The sequence below is a fragment of the Scardinius erythrophthalmus genome (genome assembly GCF_964197995.2).
Source record: "Scardinius erythrophthalmus genome assembly, chromosome: 25".
NCBI lineage: Eukaryota > Metazoa > Chordata > Actinopteri > Cypriniformes > Leuciscidae > Scardinius > Scardinius erythrophthalmus.
Window position 1 is genome coordinate 27,972,378 of NC_138245.1, and position 17,172 is coordinate 27,989,549.

The 17,172-nt window shown below is 40.4% G+C and overlaps 1 protein-coding gene across 7 annotated transcripts in view; it reads left to right on the plus strand.

The window, feature by feature from the left end:
• The window catches only part of sox13 (SRY-box transcription factor 13), a 30,460-nt gene extending 14,500 nt beyond the window's left edge, over positions 1–15,960 (plus strand). For 4 of the 7 annotated variants that reach the window (XM_081358020.1, XM_081358021.1, XM_081358017.1 and 1 more), the window contains exons 2-14: positions 2,588–2,768; positions 2,927–3,035; positions 3,749–3,835; positions 4,017–4,189; positions 4,324–4,392; positions 4,747–4,861; positions 6,042–6,109; positions 6,203–6,338; positions 7,721–7,842; positions 9,041–9,116; positions 9,752–9,919; positions 13,644–13,860; positions 13,956–15,959. In XM_081358020.1, the coding sequence (XP_081214146.1) occupies positions 2,589–2,768; positions 2,927–3,035; positions 3,749–3,835; positions 4,017–4,189; positions 4,324–4,392; positions 4,747–4,861; positions 6,042–6,109; positions 6,203–6,338; positions 7,721–7,842; positions 9,041–9,116; positions 9,752–9,919; positions 13,644–13,860; positions 13,956–14,202 (1,767 nt within the window). In that variant the 5' untranslated portion in view covers position 2,588 and the 3' untranslated portion in view covers positions 14,203–15,959. Of the gene's footprint in view, positions 1–2,587; positions 2,769–2,926; positions 3,036–3,748; positions 3,836–4,016; positions 4,190–4,323; positions 4,393–4,746; positions 4,862–6,041; positions 6,110–6,202; positions 6,339–7,720; positions 7,843–9,040; positions 9,117–9,751; positions 9,920–13,643; positions 13,861–13,955 lie in introns of all 7 variants that reach the window. The other 3 variants (XM_081358022.1, XM_081358023.1, XM_081358018.1) reach the window with 1 other exon arrangement.
• The last annotated feature ends 1,212 nt before the right edge of the window (positions 15,961–17,172 follow it).

Consider the following 17,172-nt stretch of genomic DNA (forward strand, 5'->3'; position numbering starts at 1 on the left):
AAACACAATTAAGAGAAATTATTACCTTTTTATTTACTATACTCTAAAGTTCAAATTGGCTTCCATAAAATATTAAAGATTTGCATTCAGTTACATATTGACATTACAAAAAGATCACTATGCTACATACAAAATGTGCAGTAAGGATGTACTTTTGCGTGAATTCTCAGCTTTGCTGGTTAAGGATTTACCCTTCCAACTGTTGCTTTTTTTTTTTTTTTTTTTTTTTACAATGCAACATTCTTTAACACTTGTGCGTGACAAGCGCGAAGAAGCTTCGCTTTAGCATTAATCTTCACGAGTCCGTTTGGAGCTTGAGGCTGTGCCATTTTTTGACAGTCAAATCCCTCCAAGCAAATAGCTGGAATATCTCGAGAACTACAAGTGCACTTTGGAAGGAGCTGACAAATTCACACTTCCTGCACCTGGTTTGTGGATCAGTGCTTCTCAACTGGGGGAACAGGAATAATTTTAGCCTCGTCACAATAGGAACTTTAATAGTGTAGACTTCTTGCAAGTGTTTATTTATAATGCACCAATGGTGGTGGGTTATTTTACAAGGATCTTTCTTGAGTGCACTTGGTTCCCAGGGAAAGGAGGGGGTCTTGTCCTTGGTATCTAAATCTGATTTGGGAAGACCGTATCAAGTTTGCGGTTCACAACTGACAGTGATTCGTAGCAAGAGGTCGACCTTAACTGAGTGCACTGACTACCAATAGCTATGTTTCCATAGCTGTTGGTAGTCCATATTTCCATTCCAAATTTTGCAAGTTGAACAAAATTGGAATATTGCATAAAATATTTCCGTCCAGTGAGCCGAAGAATATAAAATCGTCCTGTTAAACTGGTTCTAAATATAACTAGGAAGAATGGAAGTTGCTGCAGCAGGAGAAGCCACTGTATGTAAAAATTTCCTATATAATAAATTGCTTGCGCCTCAGAGCGTGCAGACGAAACGCAATAAAGTTATCTTGCTTTAGGAGGCAGATGCTTCTGTTTGGGAACACAGTCGTGTTTGACAGTTTTGGGAGGTAATTATGCCAGACCACTTTGACGACAGACTTTGCTCAGGCATTTCAGAACAACCAAAACCGCGTTTCAGATGCTGTGCACCGAGATCGGTCCGCTGGTTAGTCCAGTCCCATAGCAAAGTCACATCTTTTATTTTTTTATGCACATCAAGGAATTTATACTGTAAAGGTGTTTCCATCGCATGTTTTCTTATCGGATAAAAAGTTCATCCAACTTAATTGAGCTCATAAGGTTTTTTACTTTCACACACAAACTTTTGTTTGCTTTGCGGTCAGGCAAATACACGAACAGAAAACTACGCCCTTTTGCCCAAACCTTCCAAGCCTTGGCCAGTTTCCTCCATGGTACATTTGCAAATCACTACTTCAAAAGAACAGATTGGTCCATTGAATTATTTTCAATTCAACCAAGTTGCTCAGCTTAACAGAAAACGTTTGAGCTAAGCATTCAACCTCTCTCTTGCGCCTTAATGTAAACGTACAAGCTGCTTTTGTGTTTTCAGTGTGGATGAAAAAATACAGGAGGAACTGGAATCGGCCCAGTGACTGTTCCACTTTTTTTTTTTTTCTCTGTCACGGACCATCGGCACATTCCGTTTGTATTGTTACCCTGCTGTGTTTCCTGCAGCCTATTGCTTTTGTCCATGTCATGCCCATTGTTTAAACTTCCTTTGTTCTTTCTCTGTAACAATGGGCATTATATATATATATATATATATATTTGCAGAGGGCTAGAGAGTGAAAAAGAAGGGAGAGATGCATTTTCCCTTGTGTTTGTTTTCTTTGGACTGTCTTGTGTTTCTTTTGTCGTGCAGAGCGGAGGTGGAGGAGAGGTGTTTATAGACCGCGGCTAATTTTGAAATTGCCTTCTCTCTCTTTCTTTCTTTCCTTCACTCTCTCCGTCTCTCTCCTCCTCTTGTCCTTCATTGCAAAGGGGTTTGGTGTGCTACTTGAGATGGCCAGATACTTGATGGGCACAGTAGTCTGGCATCTGTTTTCTGACTGTATGTTGACAGATTTGAACAACTCGGACGTGCACACACAACACAAACGCGCACAAATATCCTCTCCCGACACAGAGTGGCTCCTGAGCCCTGGAGACCCCGAAGAAGTGGCTTCGGTGAAAGAGTTTGAATGGGGCGGCCTGTGTCTGGGCTCCACAAAAACCCTTCTGTTCCTTATGCAAAGCAGTCAGCTGTTTTTTTCCCCCCGTGGTCTCTCTGTTCTTCCCAGACAGTAGCTGTACAAAACCGGAATACCCTTGTTAGCAATGCAGTCTGACGTGGTTTCCAAATTCTTGCTGAAATGTGAATTGCATCCATGCACTGCATTTTACTTCTGTAACGTGACGTATTGTTCATTGAGTGAAACAGAATATTTAATGGGAAAACGTAGGGCAGGACTAGTTTTTATCCATCAGGAGGTGATCTGATACTCCAAAGTGAGACAGGTGGTTGAAAATAAGAGGGCTTGATGACATCAGCTGAGGCAGAGCAAACTTTTTCTTTCTTTTGAATGACATGCTCTGATAAATTGTATTTTTTTTGTTTTTGCAGAATGTGTGAGCCCAGTCCACCTGCTCTGCATCCCCATGCCAAGAGCAATGTGACCATGGTGGGTGTTGGTATCAAGCTTGAAGACGACGAATTGGGAGGCAGAGTTGTCAACCGGGAATCCTCTCCGATCTGTGATTGGTCAGTTGAGAAGTCGGCGCCACCTAACGCACAATCTTCCTTGGTATGACCTGAAGTTTGATGATGTGTTCATGAATTTTTAGTCTTGTTTTATAAATTAAAGTAATTTGATATCAAGACAATGGACTTTTTCCCCATGTATGTTTTTCCATGATAAGATATGAGGTTTCTGTAGTGAGGATTTGTTCCTGTGTTCTTCAGGAGAGTTCTCCTCCCAGTAAAGAACTGCTACGTTCACACACACCTGCCAGTCAAGATGGAGGCAGCAGAGCCCACGACAAGACTGACAGCAAACCTAACGTCAGTGAGGGTAAGGGCAACGGTTCCTTTACAAAAATAAGGTCTTCATGGAGGGCTAATTAGCCTATTCGCACTCGGTCCATGGTGTTCATTGTGTTCCAATGTTTCAAGGCCGTTTTTCTAGAGCAAAGGAGGATTATGAAAGCAGTTTTGAGCTTTTAATTTTGATTAAGTGGTTTGTGCATGTATCTGTCAGCAATTAGGAGCTGATTGCTATTAATGCAGTCTACATTGAGATTATCCTCCTAATTCCTCTTTTGTTTCAAGCTCTATGAAGCTTTTCAGTGATTTCATTTGTATGATATATTTCACAGCCCCTGGGAAATACTTATTGGTTATTAAAGAGTCCTCAAGTGTTTTCTTAAATAGCTTTGCTTTTATTTTCACCCATTCCCTAGAATTGTTTCACTTTCTATTTTTCCTTTGTTATAACTGGGGTTTTAAGCTCATATATATATATATATATATATATATATATATATATATATATATATATATATATATATATATATATATATATATATATATATATAGATATATAGATATATAGATTGATATAGATTGATATTGATATATATTGATATATATTGAACTATAATAAAATTGTATCTACGTTTTAATAGAAATATTACATTTAAATGCTTTCAGACATATTTTGTCCAGGGGTTCATTTTAAATTATTAAAAGTTCAAATATTTAATTGTTTTTTGTTGTTGTTTTTAGTGATGCCCACAATTGAAAAGCTTCTGAATACAGACTGGAAAGAAAAGTTCCTTGGGAAGGGTCTTCAGGCCAATGTCAACTTAAAAGGTGAATTTATCTGTTTATACTGCACACACAGTACATACACTTTGTCATGCAAATCATTTAGTGGAGTAACCATATAGCATTGTGTGTGTGTGTGTTTTTTCAATTGTGATTGGATCATCTCACATTTGTTTTTCACTGACACCTTTTGTCTGACCATCAGCTTGTGCGTATGTGTTTACAGGAACCCCAGAGAGTCTGGCAGAGAAGGAGTTTCAGTTGTTGTTGATGATAAACCAGCTCTCTGGTCTGCGAGAGCAGCTGCTAGGAGCTCATTCAGAGCAGAGGAATATGGCCGCTCTGCTGCTGGAGAAACAGCAGCAACAGATGGAATTGGCAAGACAGCAGCAAGAACAGGTGTGGAGACACTTTTAGTTGAACAAGTGACAAGGAAAAAGATGGAGCATTTGAAGAGGAACTGCAAAAAAGCAGTGTCAGGAAAAGCAATATATGAATTAGTTTGGTTTCTGAATGCCGATTTTCTGTTTTAGATTGCCAAGCAGCAGCAGCAGCTGATACAGCAGCAACATAAAATCAATTTACTGCAGCAGCAAATTCAGGTGAGGTTGATGATTCAAAACCTTGCAGTTTACTTCATTGTATGAACCACTAGAGACTGGGGAGAATCTTATGATCTTGATCAATGAAAAGGTTAACGTTTTTTATTAAAGATTACGAGTGCACAAAGAATAATGATGTGCAACGCATTTATAATAAACACTGTAACGTTCTGTCCAAAATATCAATGATTTCATGGTGACTTTAAGGAAGAAATAAATTGAAATGAGGTCATTACACGACAGTGAGTAAATAGAACTTACCTGTTTGGGTGAATTGTTCCATTAAGATTATTTGGACAGAGTGGAAATACAATATTAGGTGACTTAAGGTGTTCTCTGTGACATTTGAACCAGCAGGTAAACATGCCGTATGTTATGATCCCCGCCTTTCACCCCAACGCCCAGCCGTTGCCAGTCACCTCTGAGGCCCAGATGGGTTTACCTCTGCAGCCCATTCCCTGCAAACCAGGTAAGGCCGCACCAAACCCTCAAGAAAACTTCCTCAACTTCCGTCCCTTCGGCGAATGGAGTGAATTGTTCGCACGTCCGGATATAGGCATAGAAGACCTACCTATTTGCATATTGAGCAACTGTTAGCTTTTACAATAAGAGTCTGTTAGGACACAGGATTCAGCCATCTGTTATCTTCAGATGGATCAAATAGCATCTGTCAAAAATCTCTAAATAATTGACTTCAAATATTACCCTTTGTTGGTTATTTGAAAAACTTGTTTGCTCTTGCGCCTTTCAGCGCAAGCTTATCAGCCGTGGCTTGTAGTTTCAGTTAATATGTAGCGTAGTGCAAGCTGAATTGAAAGAGTTAATATGCTATTCTATGCTAAAGGGAAATAAAAAAACTTTTTATTCTAAGAACTTTTCTTAATGCATGTTCGTCTAAAGGTCTGTTCTGTAATACAAGTAGTTATTGCATGAATTGATGGTTTTGCTCATGTCTTTGGTCCACTCCATAAAGAAAGACTCATTGAAAGGTCTGCCCGAGTGATTTCCTTGCACATTCATTGAAGAACGGCTCAGGGCTGTCCATTGAATTAGAGAGCATATTGATCAAGTACAATCCAGAGCAGGCTCTTTGCATTGACGTCTGTAATCTATGGAACTGTGCCCTCGCTCAGTTAAAAGACTCTTGTAAACGCACAACTTTGATGTCTGTATGCATGTACTCCATTCGCTTAGTAGATGAAGGATAGAAGGAAAGAACAGGGAACAATAGGACAAGTGTATGAGCTAGTCGGCTAACAGCATGCCTGACACAATCAAGCTGGCATTGTAAAGAAACTTGGAATTGATGGCCAAGGACTCAAGCAAATCTGAGCTCAAAGAGTTTATCCAGCTGCTAAATTAGAGAAGTTCTTAGGCGATAAACACTTAGCAGTTTGCAATGCTACATGTCTTAGAAGTCATTAAGGATACAGAGCATTTGGGCTGATAGTAACTAGGAAAGATTTAGATGCTTTGCGTTGAACCTGTGAAACAGAAACATTGACCTGAACCTGACTTGAAACCTGATAGTTGGCCATGTCCTGTTGTGCTCAGATTTGGTTGCAGATCTCTTGCATGCCCACTGACCATTTATGTTTGTAAATCCTTACGTTTCAGGCTTTTAAATGTACTTGTTTATTTGTTTTTAGTGGAATATCCCATGCAGTTGCTGCCCAATCCACACTCCAAAAGGTCCAGTGGTACAGTCTTTCGCCAGGTACACCATCTAGCGCTGATCTGCAGGTCATCTTTCACTTTGTTTTATTTTTAGTAATTTATTAACGACTCTCACTCTGACTTTCTGCTCAAGGACACCAGTCAACCTCTCAACCTCACGGCTAAACCCAAGACCCCAAGCCCCCAGGCACTGGAACTGGCCCACTTGCAGTCAGGGTACCGACCCAGAGATATGCCCCATAGCCCTCCTCGATCTGCCCTCAGCCTAAGTATGTGACACTTCACCACACCAACACATCCAGTCTCCAAAATTACAATGTGCTTGTGAGTTTGAAGCAGTGCTATGTGTTTTAAGCTGATTTGAAAGATTGTTTTGTTACAATTGATCTTGCAATTTCCTCTCAACCCTTAATAGTAGATTAAGACTGTGAATTTCTTTATTACAGCTGCACAACAAATTGCTTAGTATTTATGTTGTGCTGTCAGATGTGTCCAAAAATATCTGTACCTCTTTATGACCCTGTTTACACCTGGTATTAGATGTGTCTTGGTCGATTGATCACAAGTGGATGACGCTAAATACAGGTGTAAACGGGGTCTAAAACTTTTTGAGCTTGTCCACTTTCGACCACTTCCAGAGGTAGTCGAAAACGCATTTGACCAGATTGCTTTCGTAGTGTAAACGCTCATTTGGTCGAATGTGTTCGAGCAACCACAAAAGACTCCTACTCTCCGCCTACTGACCTGATGTGTAAACAGAGAAAAAAAAAAAGAGCGCCAGCCAGACAGGATTTATACTTTTGTTGGCTAAAGACCCAAGTCTGGTTTGAAGACAAAAAACATACCAAGCACAATGTTCTCTCACCATTCCTGGTTTCTAACTCACTCGCAAATTCATGTAAATTGCGTGAGCTTTTTTATATAATAATAATAATAATAATAATAATAATAATAATAATAATATATATATATATATATATATATATATATATATATATATATATATATATATATATATATATATATATATATATATATATATATATATATATATATATATATATATATATATATATATATATATAAAGCCCATACATTTACCACCTATAGACCCTCCCCTCAAAGAAATTAGGACAGAAGTGGTTGAAAGTGTACAAAATGGACCGATTAAAATACCAGGTGACTCCCTCGTCTACTACTACAAAACGCATCTTAATACCAGGTGTAAAAAGGGCCTATGAGTCAGACATGTCCACTGTGGTTTTCCTGCTGTACTCTCATGGCATTGTTTGAGAGGGCAGTCCTTGAGGTTCACATTCAGTAAAAATTACTCTCTGCACCCTGTTAGAAAGGACCCATCTTAGGGTTCCCACTGCCAACATACCTCTATCCCAAGTATTAACGACAGTTGTCAGCAGTTCAGAAAACCTGTTCCCCCTTCAAACCAGCCCCTGAGAATGTGTCAGCACCTCAGACGTGACTGTTTGTCTTAAGCCTTTGGACTCAAGACTGGGGTCTTGTCCTGGATCGGATCATATACTTGAGTCCGAGCCAAGGGCTTTATTTGTGCATCACAAGACAGAGAGGGATAAATGTATCTCTCTTGACCTTGTCTAAAGTTTCCTTTCTCTCTCGCCCTTTCACTCTTCAGGCTTCTTGGGAGAGGGTGATGTTGTGACACAAGCCATTCATGATGCCCAGCAGCTGTTGCGTGGAGGACAAGGCCCGACGGGCAGAGAGAGGGACCGTGAGAGGGACAACAACACAAGGCTGGTGAGTCAACGTCTTAGCACACACACACAAACACGCTCTCACATACTCCACACCCCAGTTCTCCAAGGTTCCTCGGGCGGCACCTGGGGCCCGCTGTTTGTCACCATTGGTCATGCTTCAAGGTTGAAACATCGGGGCAAGTATCCATTAATGGCCCGCACTTGAAACAGCCCTCTTTCAGAACACCCACTGTGTTACAGGAGAAGAGGGACGGTCAGGGTCAGCGATGGATATTGGTTTACAGAGGTTCATGATATCGGTTAAACAAGGGGTACATTCCCATTTCAGCCAAGAACAGCTGCTATTAGAGTCCTACCACAACTTGTATGTTCACTTGTTTGTGTTCGTGGCAATTGTGAAATGGCCTCAAGTCTCCGTAGACACCTGTTTCGACAACCACTTTGTTTCTGCTTTTGAGTTCAGTTTAACCGCAGGGAGATCTGACAGTGATTTCGCCTTTGTTGTCAACTGTGTTTTGAATCATTCCACTTAAACCTGTTTTTACAGCTTGACACTTGTACAACTGTCTTGCATACTCTTGAATATCTTGGTAGACATTGACAACAATGCCAAGCCATTTGAAAGGGAGAAGAATATAGCTTCAAAATTGTATTTGACAACCACAAATTTCGCTAGGGCCCTTTGTATCTTATGCTCTCTACACATTGTACGATTTTGGACTGTCCCAGACGAAAGATGACCAATCGTGGCGATTTCTGTGGTCGTGGCTCCTAAACGGTGGTCCTAGTCTTACAGTGAGAGAGGTTCACAGACGGCCGTTGTCATGGTCTTGTCGCACGGTCAAAATGCGATTAATTTTCTGACAAAAAATTAGCATGATCATCTCACAGTGTGTTTTCTGCTATGATTGGCGTCTACTGACTAGCCAATAAAAATGCAACATGAAGTGGCGTATTGATCACTGCAACATGGCGCTAAAACTTAAAACTGCTCCATTTGCAAGATTGGCATACCATGTCCATATTTTCCTCTTTCGCTTCCTGCTCTTTTTTTAGCGCACATTAAAAACCACAACTGCCAAAGTGCGATTCATCTTGCCTACACTACCATCGCACAGTACCCACATTTATTAGATCCATGTCTCACAGTGTGATTTGTAATGACTTAGGATTGCTGAAATCATACAGTCTGTAGCAGGCATTACATTTTCTGTCTTTTCATTTTGATTGATTATAAGGAGTCGTCTCGAGACCGGATGGATGAAGGACAGTGCCTGAGGACGAATGAGGACCACCTCAGCAGTGACTCTGAGGGTACGTATGGGCCATCATTGTCAACTTCAATTTTCTTCTTTTTTTTTCTTTTCTCTGTGGTACATTAATTAGTATGCTGCCTGATTGTTATGCTTTAGCTGTTGGTTAGTTTGCATGGGACAGTGTTTTTTAAATTAATTTCCTTTCCTGATACAGCCATACACATTCAACATGATGTCTTTGGCTATTGTGTTGCATCTTGCTAAAGTAATACTGTGTCAACTTAAAAAATTGATCCCTGCATTCTCTTGCAAACTGTGTTGGTCTTTTGTAAACACATGTCCATTTCGAGATCACCTCATCCCGATCTAATTATGCATGGCTAGCAGGTAAGACAGGTTAGCTGACTAGTCGTTCAGGAAACCCTCAGAATAGTTGGATAGTTTTGCATGTCACTAGTACGTGCACAAAATTTGAATCAAGAAATTTCAGTCGATCATGCAATTTTCTGATCAAATAAACAAATGGTGAATTTATGACTATTTCTCATACAATAAAAACCTCTTTGGCATGCAGCAAACACAGATGCCACCTGCCTGTGTAATTGCACTTGGCTGCAGGGCGTGTAGTCAAACAAAAGGAAGTTTTGTGTGTCTAGACTGATTGTTTTTTTTTAATCTTGTTGTTCCCAACAGGACAGATGGCAATCTCTGGTGTGGGAAGCTATGGTGAATCCCGGACTCCCTCCTCTGGCCACATCAAACGTCCCATGAACGCCTTCATGGTGTGGGCTAAAGACGAAAGGCGACGTATCCTGCAGGCGTTCCCTGACATGCACAACTCCAGTATCAGCAAGATCCTTGGTAAGATTTGTTTTGACAAGACATTTTGAATTAGATTTTAGTGATAGTCTAATGATTTTTACCAAACTTTAGATAGTTTACTAGTAGTAATATTATCAGAATATTGCTATATTTGAACATTCTCATGTTGCGTGCACATAAATGACTGATACGAAAAAAAGAAAAAAAAACTTTATTTGCAAATTGTAATTGTTGTACTTGGTCTTTTGCTCTGCCCAATGACCACAGATCATCAGTTCATGTTATATTAATGTCTTTATTTGTTAATTGTAATATAAGCAAACTGTGTTAGCTTTGTCCACCAAATGATGTTTTATTAACAAAGTTCGGGAGGAGCACAGAATTGAACCTAATTAACACAAGAGGAGCGCATTCAGTTAATCAACTCAATTAACAAGCTAAGAGGTATATATACAGCTGATTTACCTCTGTTCCATGACAGTTTTCCAGCATCCCTCCACCACCCCATCCCCTCACTTCTAACTATTCCTATCCCAACCTGGGATGGGGGGAGTACTCTGGGTTCAGGCCAAATTCTGAGCATGGAGCCATCCCCTCGGACATCAAGCCAAATACGCATAACCTTTACTCTATTTAATTATATGCAAGTGTGAACTTGTGAAAGTTCAAACTTTTTGGACGTCTTGTCAAAGAAAAATGTCATCAACGAAAGGAATGCTCTAGTGACTGTACTGTCTCTAATCCTTTCTCTTTGTGGATTCTGAAGCACCTGTTCTGACAACATTGTCCTCATTGTTGTATTATTATTTCATCTCTTTTTACTCCTTTATCTTTCTCTTGAGATCAGTTGTTTATTGTTGGGTTGGGGGCTGGGGGGTTATGGGAACTGTGGGTTCTTTATGCTCACAGCTAATCCTACTGTCAGCAGTTTAAGTGTTACTGTGTAAAACACATCTATATTTTCGAACATGTAACTTGCTGTGGCCCCCTGGAATGGAGAGGAGGACAGAAGGTCTTAGGGGGATAGAAAGGGGGTCACACCAGGGCACAAACAGCCACCTGGCTCCTGGGGTGACAGGAAAACAACACCCAGAACTTCAGCCCCCTCATCCCTTGCTGCACCTCTGCCTTCCTCAGTGCTTTCCTTTCACAAAACACTTGCATTCCATTCCATTGTGGCGCTACCGAGACCCTCCTGATTCAAGCTTTTTTTCTCCTCCCAAACATGGCCTGAAGCTCTTTCTGGTACACACCTAAGTTTCTGTCAGTTTCCTACCCTTTTAGCCCGCAGCACATTGTCATTTAAGCCAGCGTTGCACGCATGCAGTCAATAAACCGAATTCTTACAAAGTCAAACATTCCCAACGTGTAGCGAATTAGGTCAGTGAATTCTTCAGGTCGCTGATTGTTTTTTTCCCCCCTTTGCACTCCTTTGTACTTTCCCTCTGAATTATCTCTCTTCCTTGTCGTTGTGGAATCTCAAAAATACCACTGAAAAACCTGCTCCAAGCCAAAAGTACATTGACACTTCCTTCTAATAAACTGGTTTGACTATTTTAGCTTCATTCATTACTAACAGGTGCATAAATTCAAATATACAGGCATACAATCTCCTTAGGCAAATTCTTTTAGTGGATTAGTGTCCATAATATATAAGCAGATGAGCTCTACAATAACACTCCGCATGAGTACACTACCAATACGTCAACAACGTACCATCATTTGCCACTAACAAACAAACCCCAATTACCCCATTAAATGTTACGACTTCAAGCTTTGGTCTAGGGTTGGAAGAGGTAACATTGAGATTGTGATAAATATTTGGTGTGTTGAAGATGGCAAGAGACCATGTAAATGCTGTAAATGTGAGATTTTACTAGCAAATTTTTTAGTCATCCACTAGAGTGGGCAATTTAACTACTCTCCCAGCTAATCGTTTGCTATGGTTACGGCATATTTGGCGCAACTGAATTTGAGCAAAAACAACTAAAATGGATGGGTGGCTTGTCAAAATCCTAAATACCAGAGATGGTATAAACTGAATGAAAAATAAGCTACGCCATCACACAAAATTCTATATGCTGTTGATAATTTTTTTTATGATTATTTATTTATTTATTCCAAGGTTGAACATGTGCGACCACAAATAACTATGTACAAGACCAGGGTTTGCTTGTAAAAAAAACAAAAAAAAAACAAAAAAAAGTACAAAATAAATAAATAAATAAATAATTATAATAGATAAATGAATAAATTAGGGGGTGGATTAACAACACCAGCACAGCTCCAGGACTTCCACTGCTACTCCTTGATAACGTTCAGAAGCAAGCTGTTGATATTTTGAATGTTTCAGTTTAACTAATACCCTGTTTACCCCGGACGCGACACGATGCAACACACTAAATCCCGACAGTAAACGGATGCCTACTAGTACTGTTTCTGATGTTCTCCAAAGTGTGCATGCGCTACTTTGACATGAAAAACAAATGGATTTGCAATGGTCGCTTTGTCGTTTCCAGCGTAGACATCCTTAAGCTGTTACAGCAAGGTGTAGACACAGTTTTGCACACTATATGCAGCATATTAAGTAATATAGCAATGATGTTCGAACGCATCAAGTAATATAGCAATGATGTTTGCGTAGGGGGCGCAAACCAAACGGTAACCAAACGACTGATGGACCCCATTGACTTCCATAGTAGGAAAAAAAAATACTATGGATGTCAATGGGGACCAGCAACTGTTTAAAGGGGGGGTGAAATGCTATTTCATGCATACTGAGTTTTTTACACTGGTAAAGAGTTGGATTCCCATGCTAAACATGGACAAAGTTTCAAAAACTAAGTTGTACGTTTGAAGGAGTATTTTTGTTCCAAAAATACTCCTTCCGGTTTGTCACAAGTTTCGGAAAGTTTTTTTCGAGTATGGCTCTGTCTTACGTAAGATAGAGCGGAATTTCCTTATATGGGTCCTAAGGGCACTTCTCCGGTAAGATCGCGGGCGCGCGCGCACCCGTAGACTAGAGCAAGAGAGTGAAAGCAGTTCGCCATCAAAGCACCCTGCCCGGCTTTTGGGAAGTCAATGTCACCAAAGAAGTGTGTTTTTGGTTGCCAGGGCAAGACAACCCTGCACAGATTCCCAAAGAACCCAGCGTTAAGGAACCCGTGGATGGAGTTTGTTTTCCTGAGCATAAACGGAGTTGTGTAGACTGTTGTTCCCTGCATTTCGACGATGATTGTTTTATAAACAAAGATCGACGGATTTGCAGATCGTCTAATGCTCAAGGATCGAGCAGTCACAATGCTTAAGGATCGAGCAGTCACAATGATAAAGGTTCGCGGTCGTGCGTTGGAACGGTGAGTAAAACTGTTGAACAAATGTCTCTGTGTGTTGTTAGCTCGGCGCGTTAGCACAGCTTTAGCTTCGCCCACACGGCCCGCCCCCAGCCGCTCGTTTTTTTCCGGAAAGACTCGGTACAGCCAATCTTTCAATTAAAAATATAATAAAACAAAAGACTTTTTGGAGATATGAAGGATGCAATATTACTCTATAGGTACTCAAGATTAACAGGAGATTGAGTGAAAATGAGCATTTCACCCCCCCTTTAATTACCAACCTTCTTTAAAATATCTTCTTTTGTGTTTAGTAGAAGAAAGGAAATCATACAGGTTTGGAACAACTTGAGGGAGAGTAAATGATGACAGAATTTTCATTTTTGGGTGAATTATCCCTTTAATTTCATGCCTGCTTGTTGCCTCCTCAGGTTCCCGTTGGAAGTCCATGTCCAATCAGGAGAAGCAGCCGTACTATGAAGAGCAGGCCAGATTGAGTCGGCAGCACCTGGAACGTTACCCAGACTACAAATACAAACCCCGGCCAAAGCGCACCTGTATTGTAGAGGGAAGACGACTGCGGGTGGGAGAGTACAAGGCCATGATGAAGAGTCGACGACAGGAGCAACGAGTAACGTACCCTCCGAGGTGAAGCCCGCAGACACACTCAACATGTCAGTCGTCTGAATAACCTAATGATGGTTCCCGATTCGCCCTCTTACAGTCAACATTTCTTCCCACAGCCAATCAGAGCAGCAGCTACCGTACCCCTCCAGTGAGGTACAGTACCCGACCACACCTGTGTCCATGACCACCTTGCCCTTGCACCCTGCCCTCCTGGAGCACTACCTGCCCCGAGCTCTGGAGCCCCCGCAGGTCCGAGGCGACGAGACGCAGGAGGCCGCACGGCCCCGACAGCCCTACAGCGAAGGGGAGGAGAGTGACGCGGGCGAACGCAGTGAGGGAGAGCTGGTTGTCCTCACCGACTGAGGAAAGCGAGGAAAGGATGGGAGGACAGAGAGGGTGGAAAACGCAAGAGGGGGAATGAGATGGAGAAAATAATCGGGACAACATGATGGTGTCCAAAAAATGGTATAGGTCAGTGTTTTCCAGTCCAGTTTTGAGGATGTCCTTGCAAACTGGTTTCAAACCTGCCAGATCGGTCACATGGTCCTCTAGGGTTGGTTAGGGAGGCAGCAGACATGATGACAAGTAGTTAAACAAAGGATAGATATTCATATTTCAGATTTTTCCAGTGGTGTAGGCCAGGCATACAGGATAGGTCTAACACACTGACCAAAGCCTGGAAAAAGCAAGACTTTTTCAGTCTACAATATTCGCTGTTAGACTGCAGATCTTGAGTCGTTTGAAGGCACTGTGGAGCTGGTGTTGCAAAAATTGTCTACTGCACATTTTATGAAGTAAATGTTATCTTAAAGTGCATAAGAAAATGCTAGGGAATCGACTCTTCTAGAAGGGGTATAGATAAGAATATTCACGATTGACTTGTTTGAAAAAGTTCCACAGATTATACAGTGTCAAATTATAGAATGCATAAGAAGGAACGGTTCACCCAAAAATGAAAATGAGATTAGAGCGAGTAAACAGTGACAAAAATATAATTTTTGGATGAACTATTTCTTGAAATAGCCAATAGATGGAGAGCTCTGAATGATTAGCCATAAAAAAAAACTAAAGCCTGTGTGCTTTATAATGCTTATTGATGTCACCAGGGGTTTCCTGCAAAAGTTCCTGTTAAGACTGTGCCAAGGTACTTTCCAGAGCTCAAGGGCTGAGCAAAAAAGAAAACAAGTGGACTTGGAAAAAGGAAGGAACATTCCCGAACTCCTTGTCCAGTTTATTATATTTAGTTATCAGATGACGATTATAGGCTGTTCTGTTACAGAGATTTAAGTAGCCTGCCCCTTTAAGACTCTGTCTGAGGGCAGTGAAGGACTGCAGGCTTTCTTCAGGTTGGTGGCGTCCTCTGCTGTTTGAATCTGGGTACTGCACTTAAAATATTACCCTAGGTCAAAATCTTTTTTTTTTTTTTTTTGTGCAGAATAATCACTTGAAATGCACTTTTCCCATCTAATATATTTTTTTCATACCCTCATGACTCATAATAGAACAATTTTTTTTTCAGAGTAGAATTTTGCACTTGTGTATATATATGCAAATAATTTCTACTATTCATTTTGTGAAAGTACATGTGAATAATACCCCTTAAAATTACTCCCATTTTTAAAATTTGGTTTACTTTTCTATTTTAGTGTGTGTATATAGAGTGAGTTTGTGCTGAAGAAAATACCCGAGTTACCATTCCCGCAGATCTCTTGACTGGGCCTGTATTATTGGGCCGCTCGTCGATTTACAGTTGAGCTGAAATGTAAACATTTTGTGAAAAAAGAAAAGAAAAAAAAAAACTTTATATTTTAAAGAGGAGCTTTTAGAAAGGATTTGCCACTGAATGGATTGCTATGCTAAACCTTATATGTTAAAGAAATGATGTATAAAACTGGATACAGAAATACAGTTTGTATTTTGTCTGTAGAGGCAAAACTGGAAAAATTGCAATCCAGACACGTTGCAAAACCAGCGGATGTAAAATATAGATATAGACTTTATTTTGTTTATAAAAGTGTATAATTTAAAGGTGTACATGTTTTTTTTTTCTTCTGTATGTTGCATTTTTCCAAGCAAGTTTTGTGGTTTGTTTTTGAAGCATAAATAAAAATGTTATGTTTACTTTTGTGGTTCTACATTTTTTTTATATTTTTGGAGATATGTTTCAGTATGATTAAGCAATCAGTGAATGATTAGTGAAGTGTTCATGATTAAACTAAGTCACAAACATGCAAGTAGGTGATAATATACAGTTAGATGGACATTATCGCATAAATATCATCCAGTTTTTATTTAAAGGTAGGGTAGGCAATTTCGGAGTGGCTAGCAATAGCAAGTCTACAAAGCCACGCCTCCTTCAAAACGCATCAAAGTTTGCAAAGAGTCATGAGACGAGAGAAGGCGTTAAATTACCTCATGTCTCAAAGCACATAACATTACAATAATAATGAACGTAAACAACTTACAAAGCTCTAGTAGTACCAATCCTAGTCTGAGGATGTGAACAGCTCTGGGTAGAATGACACGGGTTACCATCTCGTAATTATGGTTATGACATGGCGTGAACGCAGCACAAGCTTGTGTTTTGGTTCAGAAGAAACTGTAGGCCTAAAAGATGACTGCTGTTTTCGTCTACAACGCACTGATGACGTGTGATGTCTGTGCGAGCAGGTGCGTGGAGGTATGCAAATACATTTGTTGACAGGCAGGTAAGACATAGTAACATAGAGCTGGTAAGTCCCGCCCCTTCCGTAAAACCCCGCTGGACCTCAAAGTTGAAAAACCGTCAATGCAAGTGAATGGGAGAAAATAAATTATTTTCTGATCCCGTTTGAATTGTGCCATGAATTGAACATATGTTGTCTGAATTTTTTATATAACTTTAGTTTTCATGTTACGAGTTTGACAGTATATGGTATGATTCTTCGGCTAGCAGTTGTGGAAAAGACATAACGAAAAAGACTACATGTTGCCTATGTGACGTCACCCCATAAAGTTGACTTACCCCGTGGTCTTCACCAACCTCAACGATTTTGTTCTCTCCCTGAAAGAAGGCGCAGAAGTGCATCAAAGACACATCCATGTTTAGCGGGATCCGTGAGCTAGTGTCCGTGTGCTAGTGGTGTTGACGTTTCAAACGCGTCGAAAGCAGCGAGGAGTTGTAGTCCACAAAGTGCTCTCACACAAAGTCTAACCGTATCAAACTTCTACCCGCTACATTCTAGCATTCTTTACACGAAAAGTTATATAAAAAAATCCACAGACAACATATGTTCACATTCATGGCACAATTCAAACGGGACCAGAAAATAATTATTTTCTCACATTCACTTG